Here is a 24105-nt window from a genome sequence, read left to right as displayed (position 1 = left end):
AGTAAGGTAAACTTTAAAAAGAGTAATTCTATATATAACTTAAAGGTTTATTAGAAGATTACTTAAAATTAAGATAGTAATTTTACGTTTTTACTAAAGTTCTTCTTAAAAAAAGTAGAGGCTTAATTAATTAGTTTCTTTATCTTAAAGATAATTATAATAAGGTTAATAGCTAACTTAAGCTTCTTAAGTAAGGTAAGCTAGTGTTTTTAAGGTAAAGAAAATAGTAGTTATAGACTTCTTCTTATAGTTATTAATTACCTTAGTAAAGTAGCTATAAGTAGTATAATTTCTTAAAGCTTTCTCCTAATCTATTTATCCCTTATACCTTTATATAGATTTAGTAAAAAAGAACACTCTAATTAAAAAAGCTTATAAAAGTATGTCCCTAGTGTTAACTATTAATTAGTAGTACACCTAGTGTACTTAAGCTATCTTTAGCTAGTAGTAAGTCCTAAAGGTTAGAAGTAATTTTATCTTATAAGGCATCCTTATCTAGGGAAAAATAAAGTCCTTTAGGTGTCTTAGTAAATTTCTTTAACTAATTACCTATATATATAGCTTTAGTAATTAGATCCCTAAAAAGTGTTATAAGCTAATATAATATACCTATAAGAGAAACTAAATAAATCTAGTAAGGTTCTTACTAATAGTTATCTAGCTTTTATAATATAGATATATTAATCTTTCTCTAAATATTAAAGATAAGGACTAGATCTCCTTACTAAAGTTAGGTTAATTAAAGTAAATATAAATAGCTTATATTAAACTAATTATATATATAGGCTCTTTACTAAGTAATAATCTTTATAGTGTGTTTATAGTTCTAGTTAAGCTATTAAAAAGCCTAAAGGTAAGTCTATACCTCTTTCTTAGGTGTCTAGATAAAGTCCTAATTAAGAACCCTCTAAGTAGTAGTACACTACTTAATTAAAGTAATAGTATAATAACTATAGATAAAGTAAAAAGGCGTATACTTTAATAAAGCTCTAATAGTAGTTTAATTTATAAAGAGAGTAGTTAAAAGTAAGAAGTAAATATCCTTTTAGCCTTAGTCTAACTAGATATAAAGTGTATATATAATTAGCTAATATCTCTTCTTAAGAAGCCTATTTACTTAAGGGTTATATACTAATATAACCTTATAGCGCGTCTTATAGTATTAATTTAACTTAGTAACTACGCCTATATTCTCTTATCCCCTATTAATAATTAAAGTACTATAAAGCCTATAATAGTAGATAATATCCTCCTAAAGAAACTTTACTATATTCTTAAAAGTAGTATTCTTAAGGATTCTTACCTTAACGTAGCTAGAAAATTTATAGTAAGCTTTAATAATCTTTTATCTACTAATATACTATATATTTAGGTAAACCTAAGTAAATAAGTAGTAGATTAGTTTAGTAGAGATATAGGGGTTATTTATACACTTAGATTAAGCCTTTTAATATAACTTATAGCTTATAATTAACTCCCTAACTTAGGTATATATCCCTAGCTAAAAGTATTATTTAGTAAGGCAGAAGTAGGTAGCTTTATATCCCTAGTGCCCTAATTTATTATATACTTTAGTAATTAACTCTTAACAGCAGCTTAGATTATTAATAACCCTCTATAGGTAAGGAGAGGTCCTTATCTCTTATTAGAACAAAAGTTAATCCTGTATTATAAATTATATAGCTAACTGCTTAAACTAGTAGAACTAAGTAAGGGAAATCCTAGGGGGTCTTTTAAGTAAAAGCAGGAAATAGGTAATTTATTTTAAGTTAGTTAACTATTATTCTAGTGTAAAAAGATCTATTAGAATATTAATATCTTAGTCCTAATTAGTTACGTTATTATCTTAGCTATATAACTTATTAATTAAGTTAAAGATTCTAATAATTATATTCTAATTTAAACTCTTTAAGATCCTTCTTAAGAGTGCTAAAGTGACCTATCCTATTATCTAAGCTAAGGCTACACCCCTAATTAGTAAAATTTATATAATTATCCTTAGCCCTAGCTAAACTTATTAACTAACTTTTAATAGAGAGGGTCTTTTAATCTGTTATAATTTCTCTATAGAGTTATAATAGTTACTTAAATTAGTATACTTATAGGAAGTCCTAAGGCTAATAGCTTTATATCTCTAGATTAGGTAATTCTTAAGGCGCTATCTTATATTAATTAACTATAAGTAACTAATTATAACAGACCACCTTACTTATAGGGACCTTTAAGAGCTCTATCTAGCTCCTTTAGTATTTCTATAATCTATCTTAGTTATTATTATAAATTAGTAACCTTTAAGGTTCTAACTTATTATCTTAGTCTTATAATTAGGTAATTTCTATTATCTAAGTTACTAATCTATTACTTTATTATCTTATTATCTTTTTAGGGTTTTCCTTATTCCCTTAATTAGTTACTTTTTATAATCTTATTATCTTATTATTATTACTTTTATAATAACTTACTTAGTGTGCTTAACTAGATATCTCTCTAATTAGTTTAAACCTATAGTTAATCTTCTAGAAGGGGAGACTATTAGAAGCAAGTAGGGTATAAGGGACTTTTGTAGTGCAGTAACTACATAGAACACTATAACTACTAAAAGTAATATAAGATTCCTTACTAATTAGTATATAAATTATATTAATTTATGTAGAATTAATATTAATTATAAGTATTAAACTATAAGATTAAGTATAATTATACCCTAATTAGGTAGGTAATTACTCCTAATTATTTTATGTTATTATAATTAAAGGTAAATTATAGAGAGGCTCTAGTTTAATTAGAAGGTAGGTATAAGTATAAAGGATAAATTCTGCGTGTCTATCTCTAAACCTATTAATACTAGCTTATATCTTTGTACTTAATTAGGATTAGAATCTTCTGATTGGTCTACATACTACCTCACTCTAGGCTGGTCGCCCTACCCTGCTCTAGTATACTTTTTATACTTAAAGAGATAATTCTTAACTTTTTAAAACCTCTTTAAATATTTCTTTTTATAAAAGCTTACTTAAAGGTATTATAAAATACTAAAAAAAGTTATTTTTAGAAATATAAGTATTACCTTATTATATATTATTCTTAATTTCTTAACTATATACTAGCTTTAAAGGCCTAAAGTATCTTATATCTAAAGGCTAAAGTAAATAGAAAAAATAAGGTAGTATATAAAAAGTAATAATATTATTTTCTTAAAAAAATACTTTAAAATTTATAAAGTAATAACTTTTATACCTATTAAAAATAAAAAAGTAATATTCTTTTATATATAACTTTAAATATTATTTAAAGTACTAAAGCTAATTTAAGTCTTTTTTATATATTCTTTATTTATTTTTAAATATTATAATAACCTAGTTAGGTAGAAAACTAAATTCTATATACTATAAAGAAATAAAGACCTAAAGTACTTAAGTATACTTTTATTTTATTTCTTTATTATTAAAGAAAATAAGACTAGATCTTTTTATTTAGTTAGTTATTAACTAAGTAATTACCTTATTATTATCTTACTTCTTTTAGTTATAGGTTTAAATCCTAATATAACTACTATTATATACACCTAGCTAGCATATAGCCCTACTATATATATAGGGGCCTGCCTGTTAGGACCTATAGAACAGGATTTTATAGCTAGCTAGAGAGTATAAGAGCTATAGCGCCTGCCTAAGAAGGGCCTACTAGATTAGAGTTTTCTAGCTAATAGGCTAATACTAGCAGAGGCTAAGGAGCTAGCTAGAGAGCGTAAGAGCTGAAGAGGCCTGCCTAGAGGGGCAGGCTAGACGCCTAGAAAAAGGGACAGGCCTAGAGCTAATTTAGGCAGGCCTCTAGTAAACTAGCTAGTTAGAAGTGCTAGGTAATTTACCTTATAAGGACGTATACTTACTTTTACCTACCTAGAAATTTAGGGATAAATTTCCTAAGAAGGAGGGTAATTATAAGGAAATAAAGACCTAAAGTACTTAAGTATACTTCTATTTTATTCCTTTAATATTAAAGAAAGTATAACTAAACCTTTTTATTTAGTTATTTATTAACTAAGTAATTATGTTATATATACTAAGTAAGAAAAAGATTTTTACTTCTAATAATAATATATAATAAGACACTATAACTAAATAAACTAATAGCCTAGATAACTATAACTTATTTTTAATTACTAAGCTATACTATTTTTATATTTAAATATTTTTTAAAGTTTATAATACTTATTTTAAATATAATCTAGCTTATTATAAAGCTAGTCTTATTATAGTTATAAATATCTAACTTTATAATACTATATCTTATAATTATATTTACTATAAAAAAGAACTATATCTTTATTATATTAAGATCTTAATATTAGGCTTTTTTATAGTTATATTTTTAAAATAAATATATTTAAAGCTTTAGTGTTTATCTAATAAAGTTTAAGGCCTAGCGCTTACTAACTAGTAATATATTATAGTTAGTAAGTAGTTAATTAGCTATTTCTTTAACACTACTAAGCTAAAAAGGAAATAATTAGAAATCTAGGTTAAAAATAAACTTAACTAGCTTTCTCTCTTTAAGTTCTATTAAATTCTATAAGTTAGCTATAGTCTTATATTATAAAGGTTTTCTATTAAGATAGTTATATAATATAGAGAAAGGTACTAAATAAATATATAATATAGCCTAAATATTAGTTTATAGGGTCCTTAGATAGCTTTAATAGCTAAGAGTAATTAGGCTTTATTATTTAGTAAATATATTATTTTTAGTAGTTAGACGTATAGTAAAAGAAGAAAAGACTATAATTATAGTAAGCTAATTACTTTACTTATTTAATTAACTTACTTTTTATATATACTAATATAATAGCTTTATTATAATTATTTAAAATAGATAATAAGTTAAGAAAAGTAAATCTAAAGTAAGGCTGCTTTATAATAGTAGGGGTTATACTTTAAGTTAGAGCTAGGCTTATAACTATTATAAACTAGTCTTACTATAGAGGTAATTTATATAGTTAAAAGTGGCTTATTGTTTCTAGATTGTATTATGCTACGCTTTGTGGCTAAATACTGCCATGTTCCTAAATCGCGGAGCGATATTATGCCGGAAGCGGTGTCGGGCGGCAATATCCCACACAAGGCTACCTTATTCCTTGTGACAGAAAGTCATACCTCACAGCCGGGTCGAGTTTGCCTTATTGACTAGGAACTGTTCCGTTGACGCCTACGCCACGCCCTAAAGCCGTACCGAGAGGCAACTACGACTTTGAAGGACGTCACGACTACGGTGCAGGCCTTAGCGACGGACGCTTCAACAGGTACATCTATGGCTACTGAAGTGGCCTCCGCCGAAGAGATGATGCCGTCAATCTACCCTCCTAGAATTGGGCACTACCGCTAGTACCGGCGCTACAGAGGGTAAGCAGAAGGCAAGGAGGCAGCGGAGAAACCGTTCGAAGAAGGCCTCGGAGCAAAGATTAGCCCGACAGGTCAACCCGCGTGCTCCGGGTACCTTCGAAGATTGCCTTGAATACCAGAGCTTTCTGCCCTTTGAACTACTTTACAGGAAGGCAGATCGGGGCCAGGATTACCTAGGTGATTTGGGCATCAATGACTGCAGGTACACAGCAACCAAGCATGATGTTAGTCGTAATTTAACCTAGACAATAGTCAAATCAACTACTGCTGTGGTTTCTTTCTTCCCTCTTTCCCATCACAAATAAGACAACTCCTCGAAGAACGTGTCATGCTGATTTGAAAGTTGCCTCTGCCGCCTTCAGTGTTACAATGACAAACTCCACTGGGGCAGGCTAGGAAATCAAAAGGGTGTGATTAGCCTAGGCTCAAGGGCCCCAAGCAGCTAGTAAACATAGTACAAAGGCACAGAAACTTAGTATATACTATAACTAAGGCATGTACAAAACTATCTTATTCTTGCCTACTAAGATGAAAGGTTAACCTTACTAATTTTTAACTACTAACAGCATATTCTATATACCCTACTTCAGACAGTCTATACCTTATTACTTAGATTTCTAAATTTAACCTAATTTCTTTTATATTCATTATAACGCTTGTATAGCTTTATATAGTGATAGTAGTAAACCTTATAGATATAGCTATTATAGTTAGTAATTTGACAGCAGGGCTTTTACTCATAGTATAGCTAAGGTTAATATGTATCTATTGTGAAGCTAACAATCATGCCTTCAAGGTTTTCGCAAACGCTTCAACGGCGTCTAAAATCGACCCGTCAGGCTCTAGGCCCAGCCCATAAGCTCTACTGACATCGAATCGAGCCGCCCATGTACTTACAATGGCCGAGATTTTAGGATCACTCTTCTCCTCCACCTGCGCCAGTGCCTCCTTGCCACCAACCTTTTCCACTGCGTCGAGAATCTCCTGAACCGTAACCGTAATCCCAGGAAGATTTACGACCCTCGAGTCACCAAATTTCTCCTTAGGCACATCCTTGATTTTAATGAGGTTCTTGACAACTGTTGCGGGGCTGCAGACCCAGACCTCGAGGTCACGGCTGACGGGCAAGATGTTCTTGATGCCTTTCAGAGACTCACGCACGATGCCGGAGGCGAAGCTAGATGCTGCAGCGGATGGGGCACCAGGTCTGACAGTAACTGTGGGAAGGCGTACAATTCGACCGTCGATGAGGCCGCGTCTTGAGTAATCTTCCAGTAACAACTCAACGATGAGCTTCTCGGTGCCGTATGATGTCTTGGGTTTTGGCACCGTCTCGCTTTCGATGACTGGTTGCCGGGGGCCGTAAACCGCGCATGAACTGGTGAAAACGACGGTGGTTCCGGGATAGTTCTCGCGGAGATAATCCAGGACATTCCGAACCGAGTCAAGATTGACCTTAAGACCTAGATCTAGGTTTGCTTCCGTGCCACCAGACATGAGCCCATGCAGCAGGTACACTGCGCCGAACTGTTTTGAGAGCAAGGAGCTCACCGCCTGTGAGTCCGTGAGATCTGCTTTGAGTGAATTGATACGGCTGCTCGCTTCGGTCACGTCGATCGGGATTGGGGGCTCTACGACATCCGTGATGGTAAGGGTCGTAGCGGGGTTGGCTTTGATGAGGGCACTGACGAGGGCCTGGCCGACGAAGCCAGCAGCGCCTGTTACGAGGATTTCGTTCGACATATTTTGTTTTACAGTGGAGTTTTTCGGACTCGCTGTTGGTGAAAGCTACCAGAATCAAAAATTGCAAGAATAGCTGTGGTATTATTTGGAAAAAGGTTCGCAATCCCGCCTCTCGGGTATAATTGTCCACGGTCCGACCTCGCTTTACCCCTCTCGCATCTCAATGAGGGGAACGTATTACGTCGTCAAGCTTCTCCCCACCTTTCCTGCAAGTTACCGAACTCGCCCGGTCATGAACGGAAAGGTATGCCAGCCACCCTCAGTATTCGAAGCCCCTGGTCAGACCAGCAGCTGAAGCAGCATATCCGAGTTGGGCGTCAGTGAGAATACCGATGGACCCAATTGCTGCGCGATGGCTTCGCCACCGGGCGGGGAACAACCCACATTGATCCTAAAAGGCGGGGGTAACAAGGATGAACTATTAGTATGCTCTCACAGAAAGAGTTGACCCCCAGGAGCGAGGTCACAAATGGCGTTGAAGCAAGACGAAATCCTCATATATCGAACAAGAAGATTTACGGAGATTCTGTCATGGGCTGATTACATTAAGTGGCTGCTACAGCTTCGATGCTTGATTAGACTCGGACTCACGACAACGTCAAGACGGAATACGTAAGGTCAGTTGAATGCCTCTCACTGTCATAAACTCCGTGCCCTCGTTGGCGTCTGACCAAAAACGTTTCGCTATGGTTTAACCGTGAGCTAGGTATCCTGCTTCAGTCGTTCCTTTCAAGGCTTTTAGTCACTGAAACCCTTAAGTCAAGCGCAAGGGACGAGGCGAAAGAGGAGAAGTTCAGCTCTCAACAAAAGATGACCTGCGTGCTATGAGTAACTCCCGTGGTTGGCCGTGGATGCGGAGAAGGGCCAAGGAGGCCAGCCAAAGGTGACAAGTTCCGACGGGGGTTGAGAGATCAAAGTTATTGTTGCTCCCTTACCCAATCTCTCAGTACGACAGCATTCGTTATGGAATGAAGAAACATGCATTTTCTTGAAGAGCAAAGTGAACTTGTCAACAGGTTTAACTTGTTGTTAGGCTATTATCTGAATTACCGTCACCACTGTCAATATCAGAAACAGGTTATTCGATGGTTGCCGCTGTTTCCTGCTTGATATAAGTATTCAGATAATAATGCCAGCTTCCCTAAACTTTCTGAATGCCTCGAGCCATCCTTCAATTGGGTCTCTTTCTTCCATGAACCCCAATGACCGAAGTCTATCCAGGCTCAACTGTCGATCAAATGAGAGCCAATATCCCACGCTATCAAGTTGAGAGCTCCCACCACCGACGTCAGCAACCGTAGCCTTGTCGAGCCCCTTTTCCACAAAATGCTGCTTGTTCCCTTTCACATACTCGCCAGGCTTCGATGGCTGGCTGTATTCCGTAGGACCTACGCCTTTTAGTCCGAACCAGTTGGCAAGCGACGGCCAGATTTCGCTAAACGTGGTAGGCCTTGTGCTGTCCGCTATGTTGATGACTTTTCCATGACATTTTTCACCGTTTAACGAGGCGTAAACAGCGATGCGACCAAGACTGCGAGAAGATACGGGAGTGAATAGACTATTATAGCCACTCTTGCTCCCTGGAAACGGAATTTCAACGGGAAGATTAGACTTCCCGTCACGTCCGCGATTGTAAGCGTATAGGGAGAGATACTGTGCCCAGTGGAGGGCAAGAGAGAATCCGGACCCGTTTGGCGTGAAGCCAATGACTGCATCAGGGCACACTTCTGACCATGTCCACGGCTTGCCTTCGCTCGCCTTGGTAAGAATCCTCCTGAACCACGGATATGCGACTGTCTTGGCATACTCTTCTGAGAAGTTGTCTGCCATCGACTCCTTGAGGGGTGCCTCAAATGTCCCTCCCGGGACATAAATTCCGTATCCCTATGCTTATGAGCCAAGTGTTGTGAGGTAGCCTATCAAATGAGAAGCTTACCCTCGTGCCTCCAGGGTAGATGAATGATTCGAGTTCTGGTGACAACAACCTGAGTGCATCCACAACCCTCTGCATTATGCCGCAGTTGACCTCACGCTCCTGAATGTGGTCCTCTCCTACCTGCTGGAAAACTGCATGTAACCCTTCGTCAGTCGCAAGAGATGAAGTAGAAGCAAAGTTCCGTACCAAAAGAGAAAACATGGCTGACATTTTCGATTCCCTTGACATTGCCTTCCAGCTGTCTAACAAGGTCTTCGGTTGTGCCATTCAGGTTCACCCCTGACACGATCTGCAAAGAAGGTCGGTTCGGCGTGTCTCGAGGCCAGAAGAACTCGGACTCGGGTAGAGGGCGGTTTATGACAGCGGTGACCTGATCGAAGGAACCTTCAGTAGGGTAATTGGAGAGCAGCTGTTCAACAACCGCCCAACCAAGGGGACCTGTAGCTCCAAAGACAATGGCGTGTCTGTGTGCAGACATTCTTACTCAGGGCTGGGCGGATCGATAGTAACAATATAAAAAAGTAATTATAGTCTTGACATGGCTATAGTTACGATATATAAAAGCCTGAAATTTTCAACGCAGCTCCTGGAAGGATGGAACCCGAACAATGCACGGACGCCTTGACATCGACGCTCCTGCTGAGCCATTATGATTCATAGCAGGGGTGCTGCTTCGATTCCGTCTTAGTGACTTGAACATTGCCGCTAACGGAGCCCTAAAAGCTAAAAGTTCGGTATGCGCCTGTATTCGCTATCCTGAGGCCGCCTTCGGATAGGTGTAGGTACTGAACGACAAAACTACTCCGCTTTCCAGTTTGGTAGCGAACTTGATGTGCCCCCAGGATGACCACAAGACCATGATTTGTAGAGACTGGATTTTTTGATATGTTGGTTGAAATTGACGTCAAAATGCATTCCATACGAAGGTAAAGAAGAGCATATTATCCAAGGGCATGGGCCAGTGTGTGCTGTGTACCCATCCAACTAGCCAAGGACAAAGATATCGAGTCTGGGCCTTCTAACTTCTCAGTTTCCTTTCAGCGCAATCAACAGGTCTGGGTGACACACTTTGGGTGTATAGCATCGTCCATTGTTGCGATAATAAGTATAAAAAAATGCCGATGTCAACGCGAAAGGATCAATTTGGAGAGTATCCACAACTGCGTGACGGCGAGAGACTTCTACGGAAGACAAGCAAGGGATCGATCTGACTCCGTAGGACATGGCTCCACATGGATTGGTTTGCCCCTTGTCCTCATAGAAGGTGTTTCACAGGGATAAGTATTTTTTACTTCTTTCACCTCGCTTCGTCCGTGCTTTGTATAGTACAACTCTTTCATCGTCCCTTTTGTCCATTCGCGAAGTCACAGGACTTGGTGAAAGCTCATAAACTTGGTTCCATCTCTAAAAGTGCCCGAATCATCTGAGTTTGTCCGGTTTTATCTTGCTGAGGAGATGGAGGGGTACCGTCGTTGGCGTTTGGGGATGTCTTGTAGTGCTTGCCAGTGTATCACAGATTCAGATATTCAAGGCCGCATGTATTAATCTCGGTCTTCCCTTGCAGTGTCAGTGCTCTCCTACAGCATAGATAAACCTCATGCTCGCTATTCTTGAACTACCTGCTGAACATGTTAGTCCTGCCAGCAAACGCATATACTCTCCTGATCAAGTTGGTGCTCTTCATAAGCAGCCACATTTTCGCTACCACCATATTGTTCTTCTGCTACCTTCATCCATAATCGTTATGAGGCCTGGCTTGGGTATCATTTTCTCGCTGTTGGCAGCATACAGGGTCATGGCAGCCCCGTCAACTGATCTCGTCCTGCCACGTGCTCGACTGGTCACAAACCCATACAAGACAAGCTGCTCTGACGTTCGAATGATCGATCCCAGACCTCTTTTAGAAACGAAGTTTGCCGCGCCATATCTGGTAGCCAGATGCAAAGGATTTGGCAACGAAAAATGCAGTTGGGTACCTTTGCAAGCCTGCTTTGCTAACACCAACGGCGAGATGACGTATGCAAAATAGTAAGTCTAGATGCCGGAACGGAGCTGTTGTAACATGTAATTGTTTCTGCGTTGATATCTGACAGCCCGTGCCTTTAGCGGCGCGTTCGATCAGTCCTGCGATACATGCGAATACGACGCCATGACCACGGGGATGACATGCAACTGCTATAAACCTGAGGTTAAAGACTGGATCAAGTCCACGATCTACCTTGGTAAGACAATATGCACATGCCAATACAAATTCCTCGGCTAACGGGTAGTCGACAGGCCAATACATCGACAACAGAGGCGGCCGACTTTATTGTCAGGGGTTTGTCGGTTTCGAAGTAGAGTGCAAAGAGGCAGAGATGATGAGGATCAGGAAAGGAGTTAGTTAAACCCGAGGAGGCTGGGTAGCGAAAGGTGGATGCACGATGTGTGAAGCCGGGTGGGAACAACGCGACGGTGGGGGAATCATCTCTATATCGGGGTTATCTCCATCATGACTAAGCAGACAATTATTGGATTGGGGACTATATGCCCTACCATGCAATAAAGCAGCTAGCTCTCCACTTTACGCACCTACAAAACTCTGATGGGGCGTTGAATTTTTACCTCTTTTTTTTCTCCCACCATCACCGATCATTTTCTAGGTTGCGTACTTGACTTCTCGGAAACGAAGCCAACAGCACAAGGAGGGTCGAGGGTCGACGAGCTTTTCTTGCCAAACCATGTAGCTGCTCTCGTGTGCACCATGGGCGCAGTTCATCTCTACCTCGTCCGCCACGGCGAATCAGTGGACAACGTCGCGAACCTCTTGTACGCGCATTCCACCTCGCACCAGCTCTGGTCGAGGGCTTCCTCTGCCTCACGAAGATCCCTCATCTAACTGAGTTTTGCTTGTGTTCTTGCAGTGCAGGGTCTCGCGACGCGCCTCTTACGTCACATGGCGTCCTCCAAGCCAGACGTCTGGGTGCTCACCTCGCCACACGAACCGCCTCGGCCTCGGCTAGCATCACGCACATCTTCGCTTCAAACCTCCAACGCGCCCATCGCACTGCCGCAGCGGTCCGCGATGCCGTTGACTCGCACCCCTCCGCCTCGTCGTCGAGAGTTGGCGCGATTGAGGTCGTGCAGCTTCCTGAGCTCCGGGAAAAGCATTTTGGCACAGGTGAGGGGCAGAAGTTTGGCGCCCGCATGGGCTCTGGCCCTGACAGACCCAGGCACGAGGGTGCTGAGGACCAAGGGGCCATGCGTATGCGAGCTGAGCGGTTCGTTGAGGACTACCTTGCTCCTATATTCGCTTGTATGGAAGCGGAGTCCGGGGACGGCGCGGAAAGCATTGTCATCGTCGCTCACGGTATCATCCTGGGCGTGTTGGCGAGGGTTCTCTGCACCGTTGGAAGTTTTGCTGCTGTAGGGCCTGTCACAAAGGATCGCATACATTTCTCGTGGAGCAATACCGGTTACGTTGAGATGCACATCACGACGACGCCGGTATCGAGCGCGTCAAAGCAAGCGGTGCCCACTGTCAAGTGGCCCGGTCTGGCGCTCAAGACCGTCGCAGTCAACTGCACCGACCACCTTCGAGGGCTCAAAAAGACCGGCGGCGGTATTGGCAGCGCAGAATTTGACGAGAAGCAAAAGACGCTCAGGTTGTTTTTTGCGCCCACGTCAAAGAAGCGCAAACATGACGAGGCCTGACGGACGCTGTTCCTCGGCTAAGCCATGTATTATGTATTGGTATTCGAACTATATCAGTGTTGATGCTGCAGCATTATGTCGATAGCACAGGAGGGCTCTGGGATTTATACTTGGGGACTAGTGCGTCGCACATGGATGTCTTCATCCAGGTTCGACACATCCTGCGTTATCACCAAAGGTATGCCCTGTCTTCTTTCCTATTCTTTTCACACCAACCTGCTTTTCATGATGAGGCAAGAATATTCACAGACCTGTACCGAAACGATACATGTGGAAACAACTTCGTCCAACCGCTGTCTGACAAAAGCCCCCAACTTTTTCATATTCTTTTTGGCTCTGGTAGTTTGAGCCTAAGCTAACTTGCCCAAGAGCGTGCTTGCAGATCTTGAACCTTGATGCGATGCGTCGTCACACGAAACATGCATCCTGATGAGTGCTGGAGGGTTCGAACCCCTCTATCCTGCGTCCAGCTGGGGACAGTACTCAGCAGTCACCTCGGCGGCCCTTTTTGCGAGGGCGTAGCTGTTGTGTAAAACAAAAACTCTACTCCCGCAGGACTATATTGAGGGTTATAGACGGGGGCTGGGGGTTTCCTGCTAGACTGCCACGGGTAGGTTGCCTAGTTTTGATCGGTTAGGTAGTATCTGAATATAACTCGTGTGAATCATCATTATTTTTTCTTGTCCTTTCATATAGTGCAGTCCTTATCATTCACATGTTTTCGAGTGTCCCAAATGCCATGGGTCGAAAACGGTTTTTAACCATCCTACAAACTCATCTTCCGTCTCATGATATGCCATAATTCATGTGCCTAACCGCTGAAATACTACACGTCCGTACTCCATTCATCACGTCCAGTAAATACCTTGTAAACCCTCTTACTAATGGCCTTGCCGACCGCCCGATCCGAGAACCCGCCGTCCTTGTTTGTGCTCTTCCTGCAGTTCTCCAGACACAACGGCCCTCGCTCCTCCAACGCCTTCACCAGCTCCGGCACTGTCCCAAACTCGGACACGATGCCGTAGGCGACGGGCTGCGTGACACGCACAATCTCCTGCAACATCCGGACGTAGGTGTCCTTGACGTCTTCGCCGGTGCGGACCTGGCCCGTCTCCATGCAGAAGCCGGCGCCAGCCGCGTTGGTCGCCTCGCGCTGCTTTCGGTACGGCACCGTCGAGATGTGTTGGGTGAAGATGGCGATCCACTGCGCTGTCTCGACGGCGGCATTCGTATGATGGATCAGAGCGCCATGCATCACCTGTAATTGGAGCAGAGCGTCCTCGATCGAGTCCTCGTCAACGTACTCCTGCGGTTGCTGATTCTTACGCCGCCGCGGCTGACGACTCGTGGAGGCATCATCCGGGGCATCGTCCCCATGACTCCGTACTGCAGAGGCGAACTGGCGGTTGCGGACGTTGCGATTCTTCCTCATCCACGGGTTGAGACCTTCGATGAGGTAGATGAGCTGCTCCTGCGGGAAGTGTCGCTTCATCTTCAGTGCGTGGGCCTCTAGATCGTTTCCTTCGGGTCCAAGAGCACATGTCACGAAATCGTTTGCGGTAACGATGACGAGAGCGAACTTTTCGGGCTCAACGCGCATGGGAATAGGTTCCCAGTGGCCCAGCTCGTCGTTGAATTTACTGGCGACCTTTCTTCTCCACTTCACAACGTTGTCCACCGGACTGTCCCATGTGGTGTGTTGCACATCGAGGTCTTTCAGCAATGTTTGTATCTGCAGCGTAACGGCGGCAGATAAGCTCGCTGGGAGATCCGCAATCATCTCCGGCGTCGATACTTTCTTGTCGGTCCTGATTTTGTTAACCTCTGCCAAAGCAGCAGCACGCTCCTTCTCTCTGGCCTTCTGCTCCTTGGCCACCTCCTTCTCTTGTTTCTTCCGTTCCTTTTCCTGTTCGCGCTCCGCTGCTTTGGCCTCTCTTTGCCTCGCCTTATCTTCGGTCGATGTCTTGGTTGCGATCCTGGCAGATGTCGACTTGGTAGTGGTTTTCGACGACGCCTTGGAGGCGGTTCGGGGGGCTGTGGTCCTGGTGTCTAATCGGGCTTTGAGCTTCACAAGGTCGAAGTTTTCAAGGTCCGGGAACTCCTCATCGGAATCAGTATGGAGATTAGGAGGTGCATTCTCAGTGTTGCTGAGGTCGATGACTGCACTGACAGCCTTCGCGAGAGACTTTCGTGGCGGCGGCGGCGAAGAGCTGTCGAACGGGTCGGTCCTCGTTCTGGGTTCGGGCGCGGAGCTGGATATCGGGTCCCAATTGGCTTTCCGTCTTGGCGAAGCGGCTTTCTGCTTTCCCTTCTCCCGCGTCGCGCCCGTTTTGTTGCATTCTGCAGGCTTCATGGTCTGCACTGGTGCTCGCTGTGGTGAACTGGCGAACGGGTCATCATCGTCATCGTCCAAAATTATCGTACATGGTTCCACCGCTGGTTTCAATGGGGGGTGAGGCGAGATTGCAAAGGGGTCGGAGGTCAAATCATATTGCACACGGGTGCCAGAGGCGACTGTAGGTCTTTCGGGACTTTGCCTGCTGAGTACAGGTTGGGCGGAGGGTGGCAGCGCAGTGGATGGGTCGTCGGATTCTAGCCTTTCGTTGGCCGTTGTGGAAGCTAGCACCGGCCTGGAGGCAATTCCCGGTGAGCTGGAAAATTCGATTGGGTCTACTATGGCACGAATCCGACGTGGTCCCCCTGATGGCTTGACTGGCGGACGCCCCAGCTGGTCCGCGACAGAAAGTGAACGGTCGGAAGGACTGCTACTTCTGCTTCGCCGCAGGGGTGACAATCTTGGTCTCTTTGTATCTCGGGGTTCATCAAATGCGCTATTTGCTATCGGTAGGCTGCTTTCGAGATCGATAGTTGTATCGAAGTCGTCCGAATTGAAGTAGACGAGCGTGTCTATGGGGGCTTGTTCTTCTCGAGGTCGTTTCGCTCCGGATCCTGTCACAGGGGAGCATATAGTATTGGCTTCCTCGAATAGTGATGGCGGTCGCGGAGCTGCCTCGGGCGAATCAGCTGTCAAGTCGAAGACATCGTCGTTGTCAAAGGCCGACACCCTCGTGTCAACATTGATTGTTGCTGGTATTGGAGGATGGGATGGTGAGGGTTCCACTCGGTCAAGAGAAGGCCCAAAGGACGGGCTCGAAAGCAAACTGATTATATCGACAGGCATGTCTTCTTTCCCCAGCTTCAAATCGATTGAGCTGGGGTAGTGAAAAGCATGGACATGCAACGATACGATGCAGCTGGACGAGTTGCATTCCTTATCCAAGAGTCGCGTCTCCCAATGGCGCAGGTGGGGTTGGCGGCGCAGGGCTTGCGCGAAACCCTCACGTCAGTCACGTGTCTGAGGACGGCTTTCGATGACTCAGCAAAGAACACTCTCACACTCCCAGGAACTTGTTAGTTACTACATTTTACGAACTATCACTCAAATGCCGATTCGCTCTTGTCTTCTTTTATACTCAATGATTCTTTACCTATGGTCCGACTGAAGCAAAGGCAAATAAGACCATGCCCTCTCTGTACTAACCAGATAGACAATGGGCAATGAGGGCTCTTACCCCCGCGCCAATTCTCCAAGCGACGTGGCATCGATCGTGCATGGTGGGCAGGGGCTGTTTTGCTAAGCTTTCAGAAGTCAAACTCGTGTCTCTAAGGCCTCACAAGCTACGGTACTTGCGGCGGAGCGCCTTGTTTGTTCAATTATTCCATCACGGCCAACGTTCTTGATTGCGAGCGGTCCAGATCTTCGTCAGCACACAAAAGGACCAGCGCGGTGCGGATCATGTCATGAATCAACCTACGTCGAGGCCCATGTGCAAATCACGCCACAACCTGCCTGCACAGGACATGGGACTGGCCTTGCCATTCCTGCCAAGAGGTCTGACCGCCGGCTATTGTGATTGCGACGGGCCGACGACATACTAGGCCGGAGCCGGCTACATCGACATCAATCTAGAGCTGTGAAAGAGATCGAGCAGCCAATTGACCGAAAGCGTTTAGATGCTTGCTAAAACGTTACAACACCCCACGCGGGTAATGACAGCTCAATGTTACTCGTAGTTCGGGGCAGCTTCACCGAGGCAAATCATCGGCAGTTAATAACAATGGGTCGAGGGGTCGACAAGCTGTCAACGCACCGGAGGTAAAAACACTTGATGCAGGAGTTTATGTGTTGTCTCGATAGCATCAACCACCAGCGATGACGCTGTGCTCCTCAGGCCGGAAGCCTTTAGCCACCTTCCTGCTAGCTAGCCAGAGCCTCCTAAGCTGGTCAAAGCAAGGCCATATGCCAAGAATGCCGCGGTACAAGGTGGTTTATGAAGGCGTATCGTACTGGCTGGTTGATAACCAACTCAGGAATCTTGTTTGTCCCCTTCACATTCTCGTCAGGAGCCCCTGAGCTAAGCGCGCTTTCCATGCCTATTCAGCAATAGACAGGTCTGGAAAGTAGATCAAAGTCGTGGTCAAGAGTCAACCGCCCAGTGCCACGCACAGACAGGTCAACCGTCAACCTCATGGTGCATAGATGTAAATCGCCGGATGAGCCTATGGTAGGTTTGCCCTTTTCAAGAATAGTACCATATATCGTCATGATTAAAGCGGTTTACGGGCATGGTCGCGTGGAACGTTTTAAGCTGTGACGAGGTCCCGCACAACTCTTGTCAAAAACGAGTAGAGCGGGCGGTTCACCATGATCACTTCCCAGCCGTTAGGCCGGGAGATTTGTATATATAAGTCTTGGCAGCAGGCCTCTTGTATGCAGACACACCAGCCAGAGGGTCACCGAAACGACAACCGCAAAAAGCTTCATGATGTTGATTCGCATATTTCACACGCCTGCCTGCTTGACAACTGTTCTCAGCGTCGGACACAGCATCGTCAACTCAGATTAAGTCAGGCCATTGATTGTCAACTCGTCGGTTAGGAGTTATTGGCAACAACCGGAGCTACCGCACATTGGATAATGACATCGGGCTGGGTGCAAAAGAAATCTCTGCACCCTATCACGGAGAGCTTACGCGGAGTATATCTGGAATACCCCGGGCCTGGGGCATTCCGCAGGCTCAGATTGGCCTGACAAAGGTGTATTTTGTCCCCAAGTTGAACTGAGGTACGAATGCAACAGCCCCCCAGTCCTCAAGTTGAACTGATATGCTGTAACATGACAACCACAAATAGACACAAGGGTCGCTTGCGGAAACGTGCAGCAAAGTTTGACGCTATCCGATGACTTAGGGGTCCGCACACATGCCGTATGTCGAGGCATCGATGTGGAGTCAGGTTCGCACGAGAACAGAATTGCTTCCGTCACAACTCGCTCGTAGGTTGTAAAGTTTCCCATCACTGCCCCAGAACGATAAATAAGTTTAAATATCAACCGAGACGCTCTGCCTTGCTTCACTTTTGAACAGTATCAACCACCCAGCTACCACCTGGGTCCGTCTCGACGTCAACTTAAGGGCTTACCGGTCTTGCGCACCAGTGGCCGAAACTTGGCGCGATGAACGTTGGCAACCCCCACTCGAGAAGTTTAGCTTTCGCCCTGGCCAGCCATCGCGGCATACCTGGATGTAGACGAGCCGCTTGAGGAAGCAATAGGCTGTTCTATACAGAATACGTGGCCTGCATCCCTCCCAATTACTGCTGATTGGTTCCGCTACAGAACGAGTCATTGGGGAGGGTAGAGAGCTGGGCTTGAAGGAGCTAGGCAGTGCCCGCCATACTCCTGCGAGACTTCCGATATCTAAGCCGTACGATGTTTCAAGTACTCAAGTCCTGGAACCTTATTTCGGGCTGTCTACAAAGAGAGGAAGCGTTGTATGCTTTATAAGACGGCAGGCGCCATGCTACCAGCGCACAGCCTTTTCGGTCTGTCCACTTTGACCTTCCAATGTTCTCCCTGCCTCTCGTCCCGCATCCAATGGCTCCAAACTCAACCGGGCCAAAGACTCTTGGCAGCCCAACACGCACTTGCTAAAGGCGTTCAAGTCCTTATACACCGCCGCCCGCCAAGTTCGACTTGTAATGGGCTGCTGAGGGAACCAAGAGCAGACGTCTTGTCCGAACACCCCCCCTCCCCCCGTCCTAATCAGGCGAATCCCAGGAAAGGGAGTGGTACGAAGAGAATAAGCAAAGGGGCAGAACGGTGGTGCGTGAATAGACAAAGTGATAGGAGGGGGAATTGACCCCAGACTTCCCGAACGACACGACCTGCGGGGGATTCGCATGTCTTGCCCCCCCGCACTCCCCCTTGCTCTGGAGAAACCATCACGCCAGCCTCGCTCCCGGCGAAGGAGAAGAAGAGAAGGGCAGGAAGGGAAAAGGGGGGTTAAAAGGGAGACCCGAGCCGGTCATAGTGGGAACAGTCATGACAGAATTCGTCAATGGCGCCGTCGTACTTACGCAGAACGAGCTGATGGCGGTCGCGGCCCTGGCGACGGCGGGCATCTACAACGCGGCCGAGATATACGTCTTCATCTTCGCCACCTTTCGCAGGCGCCACGGCCCCTACTTCTGGAGCATGATCGTCGCCGACAGCGGCATCTTCGTCCACGCCATCTCCTCGCTGATACACTACCTCGGCCACACCGTCATTATCCCCGGCGCCCTCGCGGTGGTCGGCTGGGTCGCCATGGTCACCGGCCAGTCCCTCGTGCTGTGGTCGCGCCTGCACCTCGTCGTCTACAGCCGCCGCTGGGTCCGCTCCGTCCTCGCCCTCATCATCGCCGATGTCCTCATGCTGCACGTCCCGATGGCCGTGCTCTGGGCGGTGTCCTTGACCGCGCCGCAGACGGACCGTGCCGCATGGCTCCGTCGGTACCTCGTGTACGAAAAGGTCTCCATCGTCGTCTTCTCGATGCAGGAGACGCTCATCACGGGCATCTTTGCGTGGCAGGGCTACCTTAACATGAGGCCGCTGTTCGCCTTCAAGACGCGGATGGCGCGGCTGATATGCATCTACCTCATAAGCCTCTTCTTCCTCGTCTTCCTGCTAGACGTCGGGCTCATCCTCCTCGAGCAAACGAACCACGCCGTCTTCCAGACCACCAGCAAGCCGTTCGTCTACAGCATCAAGCTGAAGGTCGAGTTCATCGTCCTCAACAAGCTGCTCGCATTCACCAAGATGAACTTGTGCGACTGCCACCAACTCAACGACACGTCGCGCGGCTACTCCAAGGGCGTCATGACGAACGATACGATGACCACGGCCAAAGGGTGGGCCAGGAGCCAGAGAGAGGGCCACAGCAGCAACGTGTTGGAGACGGTGCCAGACGAGGAGCGCCCAGATCACATCTTTGACGGATCGTCAGTGCTTGAGAGGGGGAAGCAAAATCTCGGTTCATGAAATTATGTATGGCATTCAAGTAGTGAGCAATAACAAATTTGATACCCTCTTTGATAGCCCTCCTTCATAGCCCTCCTTCCCCGTCTTCTGATAGACCAAGAGCAAAATGAATGCAATTGTTCAATATCATATCACGCTTTCAGTCGTTCACAAGCTTGCCAGCGTAATGCCTCAGAATTCTGCATTGCTCATCCCGATATATCGTGCGCCCCAAGCGGTTTTGAGAACAGACAAAGCCCTCCCCGTACGGCTTTCTGAATCGAAGCTGACGACTCGTTTTTTTAGAGTTGAGAGGCGTTTCATTGAGCAGTCGCGTTCCCGAATCCCCATCGCCTAACGAGCAAATCCCGTCCCAGGCACATCCAAGTTACTACGCGGTTCCGCGGACATGATTGAACTCTCTGTTCCGAATTTGGGAACCGCACCTTTCAGGTTTGGGCCTGTGCGATGGGAGCGCTGATGGATTTGCCTTTGCCTCGTCCGTTGGTGTGGGTGCGAGTTGACTCGGACGGGTGGCCTTCAAAACGTCTTCCCTGGCCCGACGGCCGCCAACTACCCCGGGGGAGGCTCGGTGAATGGCCCAATGTTTCCGTCCCATCGAGACCCCAACTCATGAAAACTCAATCCAGTCCAGCCGTAAACTGTAAACGCAAATCACACGGTCCAGAAACAATCTTGTTCAACAGTACTTTGGATAACTTCCCAGGCGCACAACCTTTGCAGTCTATTCTCTCGTTGCGTCACCATTAGAGACGCACGTCGGCCTGTATTTCCAAAAAAGCGCATAATCCGGCCCAATCCGGCCACAGGCGCCTATGCATGCTGACCGAGCTTCCCAAAGTCAATGCTACGCGCGCGTTCGGGGCGCAACGAGAACATGGAGTCCGATTAGGGTTACCGAGGCCTGATTACAATATGTTTACATGTGGAAGCAGGCTGTCAAGAAGGACGCCGGATGTCTTTTTTTTTCCCCTTTTGTTTTTCTCTTCTTTTTATCGTCAAGAGGTTCATCTTACCTGGGAACACTCATGAGGCAAGGATATTGTTTAATGCGCGGACCAAGATCGACTTTACTCGGCAGAACATCCATAGAAGAGACTCATACTCAGCACATATAAATTCAATGAGCCCCCGCCTCGCCGCAAAGGATTCGCAGAGTAGTAGTATATTGGACATCCCGCTCATTTGCATACCCAGAGTGACTTTTTCTTTTCTAAATTCCTTCATGGGTCCGGGCACTACTTGACTGAGGGATAACCTCTGCTCCAGGGCCTGCTTCTATTAGAGGGGAACATCACCATCAACACCACCACTTTTACCACCACCATGATTATAGTGCCGGACTGGGAGAAAAGACACCTGGGTCTCGTATGAGTGTCCTCCCAGGCTCCCTTCAAGGCACTCACTTGTGCGAGCAACCCACAATCAAGAACATGGACCAATACGGGGTTAAGTGAACTGTTGTGATGGAAGGAAACCGGTCAAAAGGTCCAGAAAAAGCTAGAGAAAGGAAGGGGAGCCAAGACGATACTTGGTTCCCTTCCCTTGCAACATCTAAACCTATGCCTACTATTTCCAACTTAACCTATCCTGGCCGGAAATGGTGCGACTACCCAGTGTGCCCCCCAGCGTAAAATCTTGCTCGGAGAAGTGCCGTACGGGAAAGCGGCGCCAGGAGGCCAGATTCCTGATCGTACCGTAACGATGTTAAACAGCTGGGGCAAATGACATTGTGCAACACGTCTGTCCCTTTGTCCCGGGGGAACGGCGTCTACATCAGGCGAGGAAGGGCCTTGTCAGTTCCAAGTGAACAACAGCCCAATGTTTGCGTTCGAAATTATCTCTATTGTGTCGTTGTGTTATTGCGTACACCTATGTGAACTTTACGAGGGGTCGTGTTAGATACGTAACTCGGCTGCCTTCCAGGACCGAACATTCGAGACCGCGTTCCTGTTGATTGATGCAAGCTGCGGCTGCTATCATTCCACAGCCGCCTCCGAGCGGCTTTCTGCCGTCCTTGGCATGCCCGTGTTTTGTTCAGCAGCTCCTAACGCAGATTTGCCAAGAAAAGGCCTCCTCTAACGGAGGGGAGGTGCTAAGTAAAAGCGCCGCCGGAAAGCTGTCTTCCCCCTGGCCTTCTTCCCCAACAGCTCGATGTATTGATTTGTTGGTAATGGCAACGTCGAGAGAGCGAAAAGACAGCCTCACGATTTCATGTAAGCGATGTTGTTTACCACACACCCCTGTGCCCTTCCGGCGAGAGCGGCCCCGCTACGGATAAGACGGAGGGAGGGGAACGGTGTCCGGCAGCTATCCTTTTCTGAGAGGCTGCCACACCAGTGGCGGTGGCTTCCGATTCCCAAGGGCCTCTCCACATCGCACATAACATTAAATAGATGGAGGATGGCCAGATCGATCGGTGCATTGTGAAACAGGTATCGGTCTTGGAAGTACGGAAAGGTGCGTTTGAAAAAAAAAGGAACGCTGGCAGGGAAGGGGAAGGGGAGAGGGGGGACGGTGACGAGACAATGGCGGCAAGCCACCATGAGTCCATGACCCTGTATGTCGCGCAGCACAAACGTGTATCCAAGAAAAGGCTACGCCATTTCCTTGAAAACAACCAGTGTTTATTACTCCGTAATTAGCTTGAATTTGAGGTGCATCGGCGGTTTGCTTGACCGTATGGGAGATCGGCTGATTCAATATATCGCCGGGGAGGAAATGAGAGTGACTGCATTGTGCGTACTAGAGGATCGGATCTTCTTCAGATCGCCCTTCTCTCCCATGATGCGAATCTTGGCCCCGCGTTCCAAAGCAACCTATGGATGGGGGAGATGAGCGCGTGCGCACATCACGCACCGCGTACTTCCCTGTTGTTTTGGCCGTCGGATCGTGGGATCTCCGTGTGATCCTCGACAAGAGAGCAAGCTTCATCTTTGACTCTCTGGGGTGATGTTGCTCGAGCGGATGAACACACGCATGTACATCAGGCCTGTGTTAACCCCCTATCGTGGGGAATATAGTACATATCCAGCCAGATATTGCTCATTCAAACCCATTTTGCACCACGGAAGTGTAGCACTCCGATCCGGAGCCCTAGTCACCATTTCGGCGTTTTGCCAAGTCTGAAGAATACATTCGTCCTCGAGGTCGACAATAAGACAGCCGTCCGGGCAGTAAAATCTTGGGTGCCTGAGATTGCAGGAAGTTTCGCGGTGGGGAACCGAAAGATGTAACAATTCATGGAAATCCAGTCGCTGCAGCGTCCATGGACAGTCGCTCGGGTTGTTAAATCGATGTGGCCGGCTCTCAGACCTCTGCGAACCATGGGACCGGGTGGATGGTGCGGTGTAACGTTGGAACTGGCAAAAGGAGAGAAAACGAACCCCTATTCCTTGCGTATCACCCTGGTGCCTATGAAGGATTATAAAAACGCGTGCGCACGCACGCACGCACGGTGGGTGGCGGGCTAATAGACTTTGCGATCCGACTCGCGCCGGTGACCGCACAGGGCCGCTAAGTTTTTTTCCATGGCTTGAATGCGGGTTTGTCAGGTCTTGGGACCTGAAGTAGACTAGGTACTCCGTAGAGTCCCAGACACTTACGGCGTCACCCGACGACCCGACGAGGAGCGCTGATGGGTCGAAAGGGCATGCTGATACAGAATACAACACACAAGGTTTGGAGTGGGATTGGCGGGAGCGTCGATCAATGCCTCGAGGCGGGAGTTGAGCTGGCCGGATCCGGCCTATTCGGCCTTGTCTGTCCCACACGACACCCATACACGGTACCGATAAGACAAATCATGGAGCCGAGGCTTGTTTCTGCAGACATGGTACGGAGTAGTGATTCATGAGCGTTATGAATTGAGATGGCCGAACCCAACCAGCCATGCCGTCTGCGAGACAGACAGAGACAATGTCGTCAACCTGGTCGGGAAGCTGGCCGGGCCGTCTCTATCGGCGGCATCCTGA

At 46.2% G+C, this 24105-nt stretch overlaps 5 protein-coding genes across 5 annotated transcripts; 2 read left to right on the top strand and 3 right to left on the bottom strand.

The window, feature by feature from the left end:
• Positions 1 to 6182: 6182 nt before the first annotated feature.
• GLRG_11464 (NAD dependent epimerase/dehydratase) lies at positions 6183 to 7142 on the bottom strand (the record flags this gene model as incomplete). Its single annotated transcript, XM_008102148.1, has 1 exon — positions 6183 to 7142. The coding sequence occupies one exon, from the start codon at positions 7140 to 7142 to the stop codon at positions 6183 to 6185; it is 960 nt and encodes a 319-aa protein (XP_008100339.1).
• A 1119-nt stretch (positions 7143 to 8261) lies between these two features.
• Positions 8262 to 9556, bottom strand: GLRG_11463 (uncharacterized protein; the record flags this gene model as incomplete). Its single annotated transcript, XM_008102147.1, has 3 exons — positions 8262 to 9026; positions 9079 to 9209; positions 9265 to 9556. The coding sequence occupies 3 exons, from the start codon at positions 9554 to 9556 to the stop codon at positions 8262 to 8264; spliced, it is 1188 nt and encodes a 395-aa protein (XP_008100338.1).
• A 2265-nt stretch (positions 9557 to 11821) lies between these two features.
• On the top strand, positions 11822 to 12771 carry GLRG_11462 (phosphoglycerate mutase; the record flags this gene model as incomplete). The annotated part of the gene is made up of 2 exons (XM_008102146.1): positions 11822 to 11886; positions 11982 to 12771. The coding sequence occupies 2 exons, from the start codon at positions 11822 to 11824 to the stop codon at positions 12769 to 12771; spliced, it is 855 nt and encodes a 284-aa protein (XP_008100337.1).
• An 826-nt stretch (positions 12772 to 13597) lies between these two features.
• Positions 13598 to 15952, bottom strand: GLRG_11461 (ERCC4 domain-containing protein; the record flags this gene model as incomplete). Its single annotated transcript, XM_008102145.1, has 1 exon — positions 13598 to 15952. The coding sequence occupies one exon, from the start codon at positions 15950 to 15952 to the stop codon at positions 13598 to 13600; it is 2355 nt and encodes a 784-aa protein (XP_008100336.1).
• Positions 15953 to 19153: 3201 nt separating this feature from the next.
• Positions 19154 to 20131, top strand: GLRG_11460 (uncharacterized protein; the record flags this gene model as incomplete). The annotated part of the gene is made up of 1 exon (XM_008102144.1): positions 19154 to 20131. One exon carries the CDS (start codon positions 19154 to 19156, stop codon positions 20129 to 20131), a length of 978 nt encoding a protein of 325 aa, XP_008100335.1.
• Between the last annotated feature and the right edge of the window lie 3974 nt (positions 20132 to 24105).

The sequence above is a fragment of the Colletotrichum graminicola genome, assembly GCF_000149035.1.
Source record: "Colletotrichum graminicola M1.001 genomic scaffold supercont1.88, whole genome shotgun sequence".
Taxonomy (NCBI): Eukaryota; Fungi; Ascomycota; class Sordariomycetes; order Glomerellales; family Glomerellaceae; genus Colletotrichum; species Colletotrichum graminicola.
This window is presented reverse-complemented; position numbering and strand designations above follow the sequence as displayed.